Source organism: Macaca nemestrina, chromosome X (assembly GCF_043159975.1).
Source record: "Macaca nemestrina isolate mMacNem1 chromosome X, mMacNem.hap1, whole genome shotgun sequence".
In the NCBI taxonomy this organism is placed as follows: domain Eukaryota; kingdom Metazoa; phylum Chordata; class Mammalia; order Primates; family Cercopithecidae; genus Macaca; species Macaca nemestrina.
The window spans coordinates 82,683,168-82,697,516 of record NC_092145.1 but is presented as its reverse complement, the minus strand read 5'-3'; the positions used below and the strand labels follow the sequence as shown (position 1 = coordinate 82,697,516).

The 14,349-nt window shown below is 42.2% G+C and overlaps 1 protein-coding gene across 1 annotated transcript in view; it reads left to right on the top strand.

The window, feature by feature from the left end:
* Positions 1-14,349, top strand: part of LOC105464734 (NHS like 2) — a 237,247-nt gene that overhangs the window by 89,830 nt on the left and 133,068 nt on the right. The window contains exon 2 of the mRNA XM_011712762.3: positions 4,133-4,201. Within this exon, the coding sequence (XP_011711064.1) occupies positions 4,133-4,201 (69 nt within the window). The remainder of the gene's footprint in view (positions 1-4,132; positions 4,202-14,349) is intronic.

Sequence of the window (14,349 nt, the reverse complement as noted above, 5' to 3'; positions counted from 1 at the left end):
AGTGTAGGAATTATAGGCATGAGCCACTGCACCCAGTCCAATTTGTTAATTTAATCAACACGTATTACACATCCTCATGTGCAGTGCACTCTGCTGCATGCTGAGAGCACAATGGAGAACAACATAGAGTCCCTGCCTCATTGAGCTAATGGTCACTGTGTTTCTTAGTGAAAGTACTGTTGTCACTTGGGGTGAGACAGTTCTTTGCAGTGTGGGATTCTGTGCATTGCAGGATATTTAACCTCCTGATTCCCTGAGTCTAAATGCCAGTAGTTCCCTGAAGTCATTTTGAACAACCAGAGATGCCTCTAGACATTTCCAAATACTTCCAGGGGACAGGAGGATGCGGCCCTGGTCGAGGGCCACTGTGGAGGGAACTTGACAATGGGGCGTGAAGCAAGGCGACCTCCAAGGTGTGAATGTGTTGAGTCCTCTAAGTTCACTTATAAATTGGTGGTTTAGAACTGGGGAATCATGTTTGCCTTATAGAGATGTAAGATGATTCATCAGTGGCTGGGTTAGGCTCAGAAACCCATAAGGTAGCTGAGTTACATGGTTCTACCAGACTGGGTTAGGGCTGAGGGGCAGGCACCAAGATGGCAATTTTGGACATGCTGATGAGATGATTACTTGAAATTGTCCAGAAAGCAGCCAGAATCTGATCCCAGGGGCAGATGAGAGGTCAGCTCTCAAGATATAAATTTGGAATAAACCCACGTTGAGGCAGGAGTTAGACCTGAGGCCCAGGTTCCATTAAGGTCATCAAGGGAGAAGGTGTTGGGAATGTTGCAGAATTACTCCAGGATAAAGGCCAGAGGTAGAGAAAGTAGGCCCCAGTGGTATCTCTTCTCTGCCTCCTCATTTCTATTCCCATGGTCAACACCCTGTTTCAGGACTTCAATTTGTGCCAGGACCACTGCAGCAATCTCCTTACTGGCCTCCTTTCCGCTTTTGGTCTCTCGGCCTGTCAGAATTTTCTTTTTAAAACATGGCTTTCATCGTGTCCTTTCCCAATATTCAATAAGTCCAAACTGCTTAACCTTGCATTCTCACCCCATGCGATCCAGCTTTCCATCAACCTGACACATCCTTGGTGAGTTGGCTCCGCATTCCACTTTCCAGGTTCATGGTTTATCCATCTCTCAGACCTTACTGTGTGGCTACACAGAACTCCAAACACACACTGCCTTTCTTTCCTCCATGCTATCTCCACCCCTGGGATGCCCTTTGACTCTCTTTCCATTTGGAAAAATCTCACTCAGGCGTCAAGGCCCAGTGCAGGTCTCCTGCATTTCCCCAACCCCTCAGAGGCAGGCAGATGCCTTCCCACCTCTGTGCACCCTCCTCTCCAGCTCTCACTCTGTTGCCCAGGCTGGCGTGCAGTGGTGCCATCACGGCTTACTGCAGCCTTGACCTGCTGGGCTTAAATGAGCCTCTTGCCTCAGCCTCCCGAGGAGCTGGGACCACAGATGTGCCACCATGCCTGGCTAATTAATTTTGTAGAGAAAGGTTCTTGCTCTGTTGCCCAGGCTGGTCTTGAACTCCTAGCCTCAAGAGATCTTCTCACCTTGGCCCCCCAAAGTGCTGGGATTACAGGCATGAGCCACTGCTCCCAGCCATCCGGTTCTTCATATACACCATGGGACTGCAAGTCTCTCCCACAAGACTCTGAGGGCAGTGACCATGACTCGTTTTGCTCTGCAATTCCATTGCCCAGCCCAGTGGGAATGGACAAGAAAGTGGGGCTGGGGATGAGCTGGTATGGCAGGGCAAAGAGGAAGTGGAATGGTCTCTTTCAAACCTCACCATGGATCTACTTGAGCCACTTTTACCTGCTCTCTCCCTACAAGTACTGTCTTTGGATGGGGGTTTGTGGAAGAGCTAGGAAAGAGGAGCCAAGGCAAGCGACAGGCAGAGGGAGCAGCATGGAGAAGAGAGGAGAGGCTGAGAGGATGAAAGACAAAGAAAGTGGGGGAGAGCAAAGGTCTGCATTAGCGGTTCACATACATAAAGGTTTCAGGTGTGGTGGAGTGGAATAAGAAAACATTTGGGATTCTGGAAATAAAATCAGCTGCTTTGGCAGGTCAGCTGAATGCACAGTTAGTTAACAGGCATTAGTGCCCTTTGGTGCCAAGCTGTGCATGGAACCATGTCCTGCTGGGATCAAATGGCAGCTACCCGGGGATGCCCTTTTAATAAAGAGCAGAAAGCAGCACTGGCATGTAAGAACTGAAGAATCCCTCAGAGAGTTCTTCTTAAGGGCACCAGGGACCACTGGAACCCCAGAGTTGCTCCACATCACTGGCCTGGCTCTTGCCAAAGAAAGGTGGGCATGAGAAGAGAACTAACACATAATAGTCCCAGGGGCTATTCCAGACACACAAAAGCTCATTTGATCCTTACTGTAACTCTGCGAGGTAGGAATTAGAATTCTAATCTGTTTTACAGATTAGAAAATCAAGGTCCCAAGGAGGGTTAAGAATCTTGCCCAAGGGCACACTGCTTGAAAGTCTTGGATCCCAGATTCCAATGCAGGTCATCCCCTCCCCTTGATGAGTGGGCCAGGACCCAGAGGTTGGCAGAAGTTTGCTCTCCAGTCTTGCTGACTTTGGCTGTGGGGCTGATCTCTTTGGATTGATTTCTTTGAACATAAACAAAACACCATCAGTTTTTTTCCTGGCTTTTGAATGAGCCCTGAGAATCATGTAATTTTCTCCAGTTTCCAGCTGGGTGCCTTTGCTGGAGGGGGGGGGGGTTCGTGAATATGAAGCAACAGGTCTCATTCTGAGAATCAACACTGTGCACCAAAAAATACCAGGGTACTTTCGCTCCCAGGTATTTTGCTCCCAGATATTTCAAGCTGGGGCTTTCAGCCTATGGGGCCAAGTTTTCTATTTTTTCTTCCCTTTCAATGACCTGCGTATGATTGACAGTTGCCTGTTTTCCCAGGAAAATTGTAAAACCTTTATCAAAATATTGGCACCTTTGAGTTGTTGCCCACACTGTGTTCTGACTGACTGTGTGACCCACGTCCTTATCTGCTCAGTGGTTGGATGTGTTCTGCCTGTTGTCAACCTGTGAGTCGGTGAGTAGAGGACAGGAGGTATGGACAGGACAGGTTGTGGACAGTGTTTTCCAGAATTCTGATGTGACATGGTTAAGCCAACCCATGGAGGAGCCAATGGAGGTAGAGTGGCTGGAGCCAATAAGGGGTTTAGAGCAGGGGACAAAATGGCGCCCAGCACCACCCCATGGGGATACAGCTTTGGGGTGGGGTAGGTTGGCTAGAAAACCCATGATGATCATTTTCTGGAGTTGTTCTGGAGTCAGAAGCAGTCTAGAAACCCTTTGGATTGGACCTCGGCCCAGAGTTGTGTGTCGCACATATGTGATAGGGTATTAGGATTATCATGCTGCATGCAGGACTTTCTGAAATCTTGCTGCATAACAGAACTTTCAGTCATACATAATGACATGCTGAGGAATAAGTTGCTGGTCTTGAGTTTGGCGTTTTGCCCTGGTCATTGTAGTGGAACAGGATTTTTCTTCACCACCTTCAAAATCAATTCAGAATCTGGCCACTTCCTGCCACCTCCACTGCTATCACCCTGGTCCATGCCATCATCGTCTCTGGCCTGGATTATTTTAGTATTCCTGTCACCAGTCTCCCAAAGTGATGCTGTGAAAACATAGTGTGACCTTGTCAGTATTCTGTTCGACATCCTCCACTTGCTCCCCATCTCACTCAGATTCAAAGCCAAAACCTTTATAGTAGTCCACAAGGTCCTGCATAATCTGGTCCCCCTTACCTCCTTGACATGATCTCTTACAAATCCCATCTTCTGCCTCTCCATTCCAGCCACACTAGCCTCCTGATCATTCTTTAAGTTTGCCAGGTACATTGTACTTGCTTTTCCTTCTGCCTGGAATGCTTTTCCCCAGTATGGGGAAGGATCCCTGGAGGGAGTGTTCACAGGAACTGGGAAAGGGTTGCTGTGTAGAGAGAACCACCTGACAGGAGCTATGGCCTTTGGCAGAGGGATGCCGCCAGCTCATGGTGACCCCGAACAGAGAGAGTGGATGACTAAATACCCCAATCTCACTTTTCCTTTTTCTTCTGGTTTCTTTGCAGGTGCTTCCCATTGGTCAAACCTAACCCGAAGCCAGAGGGCAAGGGAGCCTGTTGATGCCGTCCACACAGGTCAGCCTACCAGGGTACAAGCTGGGTGGAGAAGGGTGGAGAAGATGTGGACAGACAAATGGAAAATGTCCAGAACAACTGGATATCTTTGTAGTTTGCTCCCTCACTTCCTTCACATCTCCACTGCAATGTTTGTTACCTTTTCAGTATGTTTCAGTTTGTTACCTTCTCAGTTTGTTACCTTCTCAGTTTGTTACCTTCTCAGTTTGTTACCTTCTCTGGCCACCATTTCTAAAATTTCAGGTCCCAGCCCTCAACACCTCATATCCTCCATCCATGCTGTTTGTTCTTTCTAGGACTTAATACTATCTGACATGTAATTGATTTATTTCCCTTGCCTATCATTGGCTCTCCCACGAGAATGGGAGCTCCATGAGGGCAGGGACTTGTTTCTGTTCACTGGTATACTCAGTGCCTAGGATAGTACCTGGCACAGAGTAGGTATCCAATACATTGTGAATGGATAAATGATTGAATGGATGTACTCTCTGGGGCCACTCTAATGAGTCTGCTCTCAGCCAGGCACAGCTGGATATAGGTTACCAGTTGTTACTCATTCCTGCTGTTCACAGTTTCCTCTAAAGAGGCTCAACTGCTGCCATGTTTTCAGGTCAGGGGGTGGGAAGGCCTTTGCTGCTTCCAGTATTGAAACTTGCACAACAGTTTGTTGACTTGAATCTTATGGAAATTGTTGCTGCATTAATTGGCATGGACTGAGCTTTGTGTATTATTTAAGTTGTCATCAGCCACAGTGGGTAGATTCATAGTCATAGGGGCACTGGTTCTTCCAGGTGTTTCTTCCATACCTCAAAGGTAGCCTTGATTGCTAGTGGGCCTATTTCCAAATTAGGAGGCTCAGTAGCCACTTCCTTGAGGCTCAAGGGCAGGGGACCTGTGAGCTGGGTCCTATGACCACAGTGTTGGTGACACAAGGATAGGTGAAATCAGGATAAGCAAAACAGATATGCATTTCTAGAACAATGTACTTGTGTCCAGGGTGATGTTTTTATTATATAAATAACATATGATTATGGAGAAGGGATTAATGGGTGCCAGGGTTTAAGGAAGGGGGAGATGGTGGTAGGAAATGGGTGTGGCCATGAAAGGGCAACCTAAGAAATCCTTCTGGTGATCCTGATGGTATAATGTCAATACCCTCGTTGTGATATTGTACTATAGTTTTGCAAAATGTTACCAATGGGAGAACCTGGGCAAAGTATAGTGTTATCTGCTACAACTGCCTGTGAATCTATAATAATCTCAAAATGAAAAGTTTAATAAAAAAACAAATAACATATGAATAATATTCTTATTGTGAAAAAAAATCAATTCAGCTACAATTCAAATCTCTATCTCTCCGGTCCCACTCTGTTCCCCCAAGGTAACCACTGTTATCAGTGCCCACCTTTCTGCGCATACACAGTTTGGTTTTATGTGGGTACTTAAAAATAAATGGTGTCACACAATATATACTAATCTGCTTTTTTTCACTTAGGAATATGTCTTGGAAACCTTTCTGTTTTAGGAGACATATGGATCTAGTTCATTCTTGTTTTCTTAATTAAACTTTTAATTGTGATTAAATTGTGGATTCACATGCAGTATAACAAATAATGCAGAGAGGTCCCATGTACCCTTCACCCAGTTTTCCTCAATGATCACTTCTTGCAAAACTATAGTACAATACAAGCAGGGTGTTGCCTTTATACAGTCAAGATACAGAACATTTCCATCACCACAGGGATGCTTCAAGTCATCCTATCATAGCCATGCCTATTGCCCTCCCACCCTAACCTCCTACTTAACCCCTAGCAACCACTCATCTATTCTCCATTTCTAAAATCCAGTTATTTCAACCAGGTTATGCAGTAAAATAGAATCACACAGTATGCAACCTTTAGGGATTTTATATTCAGTCAGCATAATTTTCTAGAGATCCATCCAGGTCGTTGTGTGTATCCATAGTCTGCCCCTACCCCTTTTCCAATAATCTGCTCCTTTTTATTGCCGAGTAGTCTTCCATGGCATGGATGTATCAAAGACCGTTTATCCATTCACCCACTGAAGGGCATGTGGGTTGTTCCCAGTTTTGGGCTATTATAAATAATGCTGCTATAAACCTTCACGTAACAGGTTTTTATGTGGAAATAAGTTTTCATTTCTCTGGGATAAATGCCCAAGAGTGCAATTGCTGGGTCATATGGTAATTGCATGTTTAGTTTAAAAACAAAACAAAACAAAACTGATGGCCAGGTGCGGTGGCTCACACCTATAATCTCAGCACTTTGGGAGGCCGAGGTGGGCAGATCACCAGGTCAGGAGATCAAGACCTTTGTGGTCAACATGGTGAAACCCCATCTCTACTAAAAATACAAAAATTAGCCAGGCGTGGTGGTGCGCACCTGTAGTCCCAGCTACTTGGGAGGCTGAGGCAGGAGAATTGCTTGAACCTCGGAGGTGGAGGTTGCACTCTAGCCTGGACGACAGAGTGAGACTCCATCTATAAACAAAGCAAAACAAAACAAAAAAACCTGACAAACTGTTTTCCAGCGTGGCTGTACCATTTTACATTCCCACCAGCAATGTATGAGGATTCCAGTTTCTTGGCATCCTCATCATCATTTAGTGTTCTCACTGTTTTCCCTTTTAGCTGTTCTCCTCTAGGTGTGAAGTAGTATCTCATTCTGGTTTCAATTCTCATTCCCCTAAGATTAGTGATGTTGAACATTGTTTCATGAGCTTCTTTGCCATCTGTATATCTTCTTCAGTAACTTGTCTATTTATGTCTTTAGCCCAATTTCTGGTTGAGTTGTTTGAATTTTTAACTGCTGAGTTTTGACAGTTCTTTATACATTTTAGACACCAGTCCTTTGTCAGACATATGGCTTGCAAACATTTTCTCTTGGTCTGAAGCTTTTTCTCATCCTCTTAACAGGGACTCCATAGAACAAAAGTTGCTAATTTTGATGAAGTCCAATGTATCAATTTTGGTTTTTTGGATGTGTTTTGATTGTCAAGTATAGGGTCTGGCTTATATGGCTAGCTTTAGATTCCAAACACTTTCCTGTTTCTTCCTAAAATTTTTATAATTTTACATTTAAGTTTCTGATCCATTGTGTTGATTTTTTTGGTATAAGGTGTGAGACGGGTTATATTATTTCCTGAGGCTGCCGTAACAAGTAACTGTAAACTTGGTAGCTTTAAACAACAGAATGTATTCTCTCATGATTGTGGAGGCCAGAAGTCTGAACTTAAGGTGTGGGCAGAGTTGCACTCCCTCTGGAGGCTCTAGGAGAGGATCCTTCCTTGCCTAGTCCCGCGTCTGCTAGCTGCCAATACTCCTTGGCTTATGGTCATGCCACTGCAATCTCTACCTCCATCTTCACATTATCATCTCCTCTGCGTGTCCATCTTACAAGGATACGTGTCATTAGATTTAGGGCTCACTTGAATCCAGAATGATCTCCTCATTTTAATTATACTTGCAAAAGCTCATCTTCCAAATAAGGTAATATCCCTAGGTTCCAGGAATCAGGACGTAGACATATCTTTTGGGAGGGCACCATTCAGCCCACTACACAGGTCGAAGTTCATTTTTTGGTCTATGTCCAGTTGTTCCAGCACCATTCAAAAAGGCTATCTTTCTTCCATTGAATTGCTTTTGTACCATTGTTGAAAATCAGTAGGGCATATTTGTGTGGGTCTATTTCTAGGTTCTCTACTCTGTTCCATTGATCTGTGTGTCTGTCCCTCCACCAATACCACATAGTCTTGATTATTGTAGCTATATAATAAGTCCTGAAATTGGATAGAGTGATTCCTCCCACTTTATTCTCCCTTTTCAAAATTGTTTTGGCTATTCTAGTTTCTTTGCCTTTCCATATACTTGGAATAAACTTGTCTGTGTCTAAAATATCCTCCTGGAATTTTGATAGAGATTGAGCTAAAACTATACATAAATTTGGGGAGAACTAACATCTTTACTATGTTAAGTATTCTGATCCTTGAATGTGGCATATTTCTTTCTCTATTTAGGTCTTCTTTGATTTCTGTCATCAGCATTTTGTAGTTTTCAGCATATAAGCTCTATACATAAATTGTTATATTTACACTTAAGTATTTCATTTTTGAGCAAGTGTAAATGATATTGTATTTTTAATTTCAGCATCCATGTGTTCATTGCTAGTATATAGAAATACAATTTATTTTTGCAAGCTTATCTTGTATCCTGCAACCTTGCTAAGCTCACTTATTAGTTCTAGGAATTGTCTTGTAGATTTCTTGGGATTTTCTATGTAGACTATAATGCCATCTCCAAATAGGAGTAGTTTTATTTTTTCTTTTATAATCTACATGTTTTATCTTTTCTTTTCTTACTTTTTTTTTTTTTTTTTTTTTGCCTTATTACACTTGTTAGAACTTCCAACACTATGTTGAACAAGAGTGGTGAGAGCAGAGATCCTTGCCTTGTTTCCAATCTGAGGGGGAAAGCATTTAGTCTTTCAAGCATTAAGTTTAATGTTAGGTGTAAGTCTAATATTGCTTGATCCAGGAAAAAAATATATATATATTAGGTATGAGTTTTATGTAGATGCTCCTTATCAAGTTAAGGAAGTTCCCTTTTTGCCTTATTTCTCAGAGTTTTTTTAACTTATGATAATAAGTGTTAGAGTTTATCAAATGCTTTTTCTGCATTGATTAATATGATCATGTGATTTCTATTAGTTTGTTCCACTGATTGTGTAGAATTAGCATAGAATTCTTTAAACATTTGGTAGAATTCTCCAGTGAAACCATCTGGACCTGGAGATTTTAAAGGGAGTAGTTTTAAAATTATGAATTTCATGTTTTTAATAGTTATAGGGCTATTCAAATCATCTATTTCATATTTGGTAGATTTGGGAAGTTTATATTTTTCAAGGAATTGGTCTGTTTCATCAAAGTTGTCAAAGCGTGTAGCGTTGGTCATAGTATTCCCTTATTATCCATTTGATGTCTGAAGGGTCCGTAGTGATACTCATTTCCTTCCTGATATGAGCAATTTGTATGTCTTGCTAGAGGTTTGTCAATCTTACTGATCTTTTCAAAGAAGCAGCTCTTTATTTCATTGATTTTCTCCATTTTTCTGTTTTTGATTCTGCCGATTTATGCTGTTATTTTTTATTATTTTCTTCCTTCTGTTTGCTTTGGCTTTATTTTGCTCTTCTTGTTCTAGTTACTTGAGATAGGAACTTAGATCATTGATTTGAGACCTTTTTTCTTTTCTAGTGTAAGCATTTGGAGCTATAAACTTCTTTTTAAGCGTTGCTTTAGTTGTATCTCATAAATTTTTCTGTGTTGTATTTTCATTTTGATTCAGTTCAATGTATTTTTTAAATTTATCTTGAAATTTAAAATTTCATCTTTGACCCATGGGTTAAAGTGTGTTGTTTATTTTTCAAGTTTTAGATATTTTCTTATCTTTCTGTTATTGATTTCCAATTTGGTCACAGAACACATTTCATTTGATTTCAATTATTTTAAATTTGTCAACATTTGTTTTATGACAGGATATGTCTAACATGTTTTGTATTCCATGGGCACTTGGAAAGGATGCTTACTCTTCTGCTGTTGGATGAGATGTTGTATAAATGTCTAATTAAATCCTGTTGTTTGAGGGTGTTGCTGAGTTCCTGTATACCCTTGCTGAGTTTCTATCTAGTAGGTCTATCCCAGATGCCTGCTCAGCCTTCTCTGACTTCACCCCAGTGGGGAAATTTGGGGCACTTGGTCACAGCTTAGCAAGGGTAAAAAGGAATGTTTTCAACCCCTCCTTTACTGGTGGGGTTGGGAATGGGACCACATATTTTTTTTCTGTGGTATTTGGCTAAAGAATTAGTGTATAAAATTTTCTGTCTTGGTAAGAGAGCAGGCTTTTTAAAAAATCTGCCCCTGTTGGTATTTTCAGGTTGCAGACTTTTTCAGCTTCAACTCTGGGATATATGAGGCAAAACAAAAATCCAAAGAACTCACCACATGCTGTTCCTTGAGTCCTGAGGTCTCTTGCAGGTGTACATTCTTCTCTCCACCTCCTCTCCAGTCTTTTTGTGTTCATTTTTGTTGTGCTTTAGAGGGAGGACCAGGGAAAAGTATGTCATTCTATCTTCCCAGAAGCAGAAGTCCTGACTTACTCTTTTAAAATGTTATGTAATTTTGCAGAGTATGACTTTTATCAGGATTTATTTAACTATTCACCCACTGATGAACTTTTAGGTTGTTTCTTAATTGTGGTGGTTAACACAATCTCTCAATAAACATCCATTCAATAAACATTTGTGTACACGTGCAGGAGTTCCTTCAGGATAGATGCTAAGAAGTGGCGTTGCTGCATAATAGGGAATGCACATTTTCCATGTTAATGGATGTGGTCCAATTCCTACCCATAATGGCTGTGCTCCACCCAGCAGTGTCTGAGAATAGCAGTTTTGCTCACCTTCTTGACAACACTTGATATAATCAGACTTTGAGTTCCGAATGTGATGAGTGAAAGATGATATCTGGTGGTTGTTTTCATTTGCTTTTCCTTGATTCCCAGAGGCTGAACATCTTTTCAAATGTCTGTTGGCCATCTGTAACTCTCCTTTTGAATTACCTGTCCATATACTTTGCCCATATTTATTTTGAGTTGTTTACCTTTTTATTGATTTACAGAGATTCTCTATATCTTTTGATTATTCTTTGTCTAATACATACATTGCAAATATATTTCCCCAGTTTATTATTTGTCTTTTAACTTTATTGATGGCGTCTTTTGCCTAAAAAAATCATTTTTTGTGTGTGTAGACTCAAATTTGTCAACCACTCCCTTTTGGCTTTTGGGTTGTGTTTGTGTGTTGTTTAAAATGACTTTCTCCATACCAAAGTCACAAATATATAAATCTCTATTTTTTCCATTATAGGTTTATTTTCTTTTTTATATTTAGTTGTTTGAGCTATGTGGAATATGTGCGTGTATAGTATAAGGTAGGGATCTCATTTAATTTTTTTCAAATGGAAAGCTAGTTACTTCAGCACTATTTGTTGAATAGTCCATCCTTTCACCACTGACTTATAAATGCAGCTTTTATTATTTTAACATCTTTACATGAGTTGACTTGAGAGCTCTCTGCTCTCTTTCACTCATTTGTCTACTTTTGTGTCAATACCACACCCTGTTAATTACTGTAGATTTGATACTTTCATCCTTCATTTGTCCTTTTCCCCCAAAAATTGTTGTAGCTCTTTTTATACATATTCTTTTTCACATGGATTTTAGAATCAGTTTGTCATGTTCTATGAAAAATTCCTCTGGAGATTTGATTGAAATAGCAATGAGATTATAGATTAATTTAGGGAGAATAGACATCTTTTCTCCTTTTCTACACACAACTTTTTCTCCTTCAGAAAGACCACTGGGGCCTGCACGAACCCACGTAACCCATCCTCAACACACACACAAACACACACACACAGACACACACACATTTGTGTCTGTGTATTTGTGAGGACCTACACTTCAGGCTCTGAGGGTAAATATTTATTATAAACAGAGGCTCTGGACACTTGCTCTGCTGTTCAGTGGTACTCCCAAAGTAGGGACAACTCTTCCTTTTCCTGATCACAAACCAACCAACCCACCAAAACTCTGGCTTGATTACATACCTTGTTGAACTTCAGGGGAGTGAGGAGTGGACGAAGTAGACAAGCAGCACCTGGTAACATTAGGAGCCAGTGGGGCTGTGCTTTTTTATACAGGATAGCCCAGGGTGACAGCAAGTTATCATGAGTGGTGGAGGATGGGAAGTACCAGAAATTAGGAGTGGTCCCTGTTCCACGCTGGTGTCTGTGGGTTGGGGTCCTGTGGAACTAGGAAACAACCCACCCCAGAAGGGTGCACTCATTCATCGTGTCCCTCTATATAGGGGAATACGGGCTGGGTAGCAGGGCCTATTGGGCCTGAATGTTCTGGATAGACCAAATTGTGGGTTCGGAGGAAGATCTAGCTACCTTCAGGTCCACTGCTGACATAATACTCTCCAGTTCTGTGGAGATTTTGTCTTTGTGGGGTGCTGACACCTGGATACATTACCCTTCTACAATAGAGCCATGCTACCTGCCCAGTGGTGTGTTCCTTCAATGTTGCCAGCTGGCAGCAGGTGCTCACAGCCAGTTGCACAGGTCTTGATGCCTGGCCTCGGGGTGGGGCTGCCAGAGCAGCTCAAGCTTCCCACTCAGGTGCTCCAGCAAATTGTAGGCCCAGAAAGACATTCAGTAGCGTGAGGCAGCCTTGGAGTTAAGCTGGAGCCCTCCAGACTTTTCCTAAGGAGGAAGTAAGGGCTGGCTTAGGGGTTCTGTGGCATGTGCAGATGCTGTCTGGGCAAGCATCACTGCCCTCACGTGTGTTCCAGCTGACAGGATGGACACTGCCCCCAGACATCTGTGTTCTCCCCCTACAAGGTCATGGTCCTCAAGGCAGGAATGGGGCCTGAGCCACCAGCACTACTCTGTGTACCTAACCGTCTAACAAGGCTAGCAAACTATTACTCAGATAGAAGGCAGAATCAATTGTCGTAAATACCTGAGTAGAAGTACAAAGTGCTGTGTGGATTTTAATTGCCCACTTTTTGAAATTCGATCTATCACTAAGGCCTTCCCGTTCCCAGATCTGTAATCCTTTTTTCCCTCATTTTCCTGACTCTAATTTAGACCCTGCTGAGGCTGCTGGGGTCTCAGGTGCTACTCTTCCGTTATCCTTTGGTGCAGCTTTCTAACTCACAGCTCTGATCACTGCCCTCGGCTCTATATAATCTAAAACATCTTTACAGAATCAAGCCCAATGCTTACCTGACTTTCTTCTTAAATGTCATTTATAGCTTTTCTTTTCTTTCTAAAATGGTAAATGTTTATTACGGTGCTTGACTTTTTTTTTTTTTCCTTTTGTTATTTATTTTATTTCTATACAGACTATAAACTCTATAATAAAGTGTTGTTATTTTATTTTATTTTATTTTATTTTTTTTATTATTATTATACTTTGAGTTCTAGGGTACATGTGCATAACGTGCAGGTTTCTTACATATGTATACTTGTGCCATGTTGGTGTGCTGCAACCATCAACTCGTCAGCACCCATCAACTCATCATTTACATCAGGTATAACTCCCAATGCAATCCCTCCCACCTCCCCCCTCCCCATGATAGGCCCCGGTGTGTGATGTTCCCCTTCCCGAGTCCAAGTGATCTCATTGTTCAGTTCCCACCTATGAGTGAGAACATGCGGTGTTTGGTTTTGTGTTCTTGTGATAGTTTGCTAAGAATGATGGTTTCCAGCTGCATCCATGTCCCTACAAAGGGCACAAACTCATCCTTTTTTATGGCTGCATAGTATTCCATGGTGTATATGTGCCACATTTTCTTAATCCAGTCTGTCACTGATGGACATTTGGGTTGATTCCAAGTCTTTGCTATTGTGAATAGTGCCACAATAAACATACGTGTGCATGTGTCTTTATAGCAGCATGATTTATGAACAGACATTTCTCAAAAGAAGACATTCATACAGCCAACAGACACATGAAAAAATGCTCATCATCACTGGCCATCAGAGAAATGCAAATCAAAACCACAATGAGATACCATCTCACACCAGTTAGAATGGCGATCATTAAAAAGTCAGGAAACAACAGGTGCTGGAGAGGATGTGGAGAAATAGGAACACTTTTACACTGTTGGTGGGATTGTAAACTAGTTCAACCATTATGGAAAACAGTATGGCGATTCCTCAAGGATCTAGAACTAGGTGCTTGACTTTCAAGGTCCTCTATGAGGTGGTCCAACCTACCCTTCCTCCGCTTGTGTCGGGGCGAGGACCTGGGAGGTTAGGGGGACCATGCAGCTTGATGCTGTGGAAACCACACCTTGAGCTCTGGAATCAGAGGTTACTTGTTAATCTAGGCCCTCCCGTGCTTCTTATCTGCTTGACCCCGGCCCTCGCCTCACCGTTCCCTCGCCCAGTTTCCCCCTTGTTAAGGTAGTGTGATTAAAAAAAAAAAAACGACCCCTATCCCGGGTTAGAGGTGAAGACTCAATGCGACAAGTGCAGGAGAGCGGGCTTTTAGCGCCAGAAGCTTC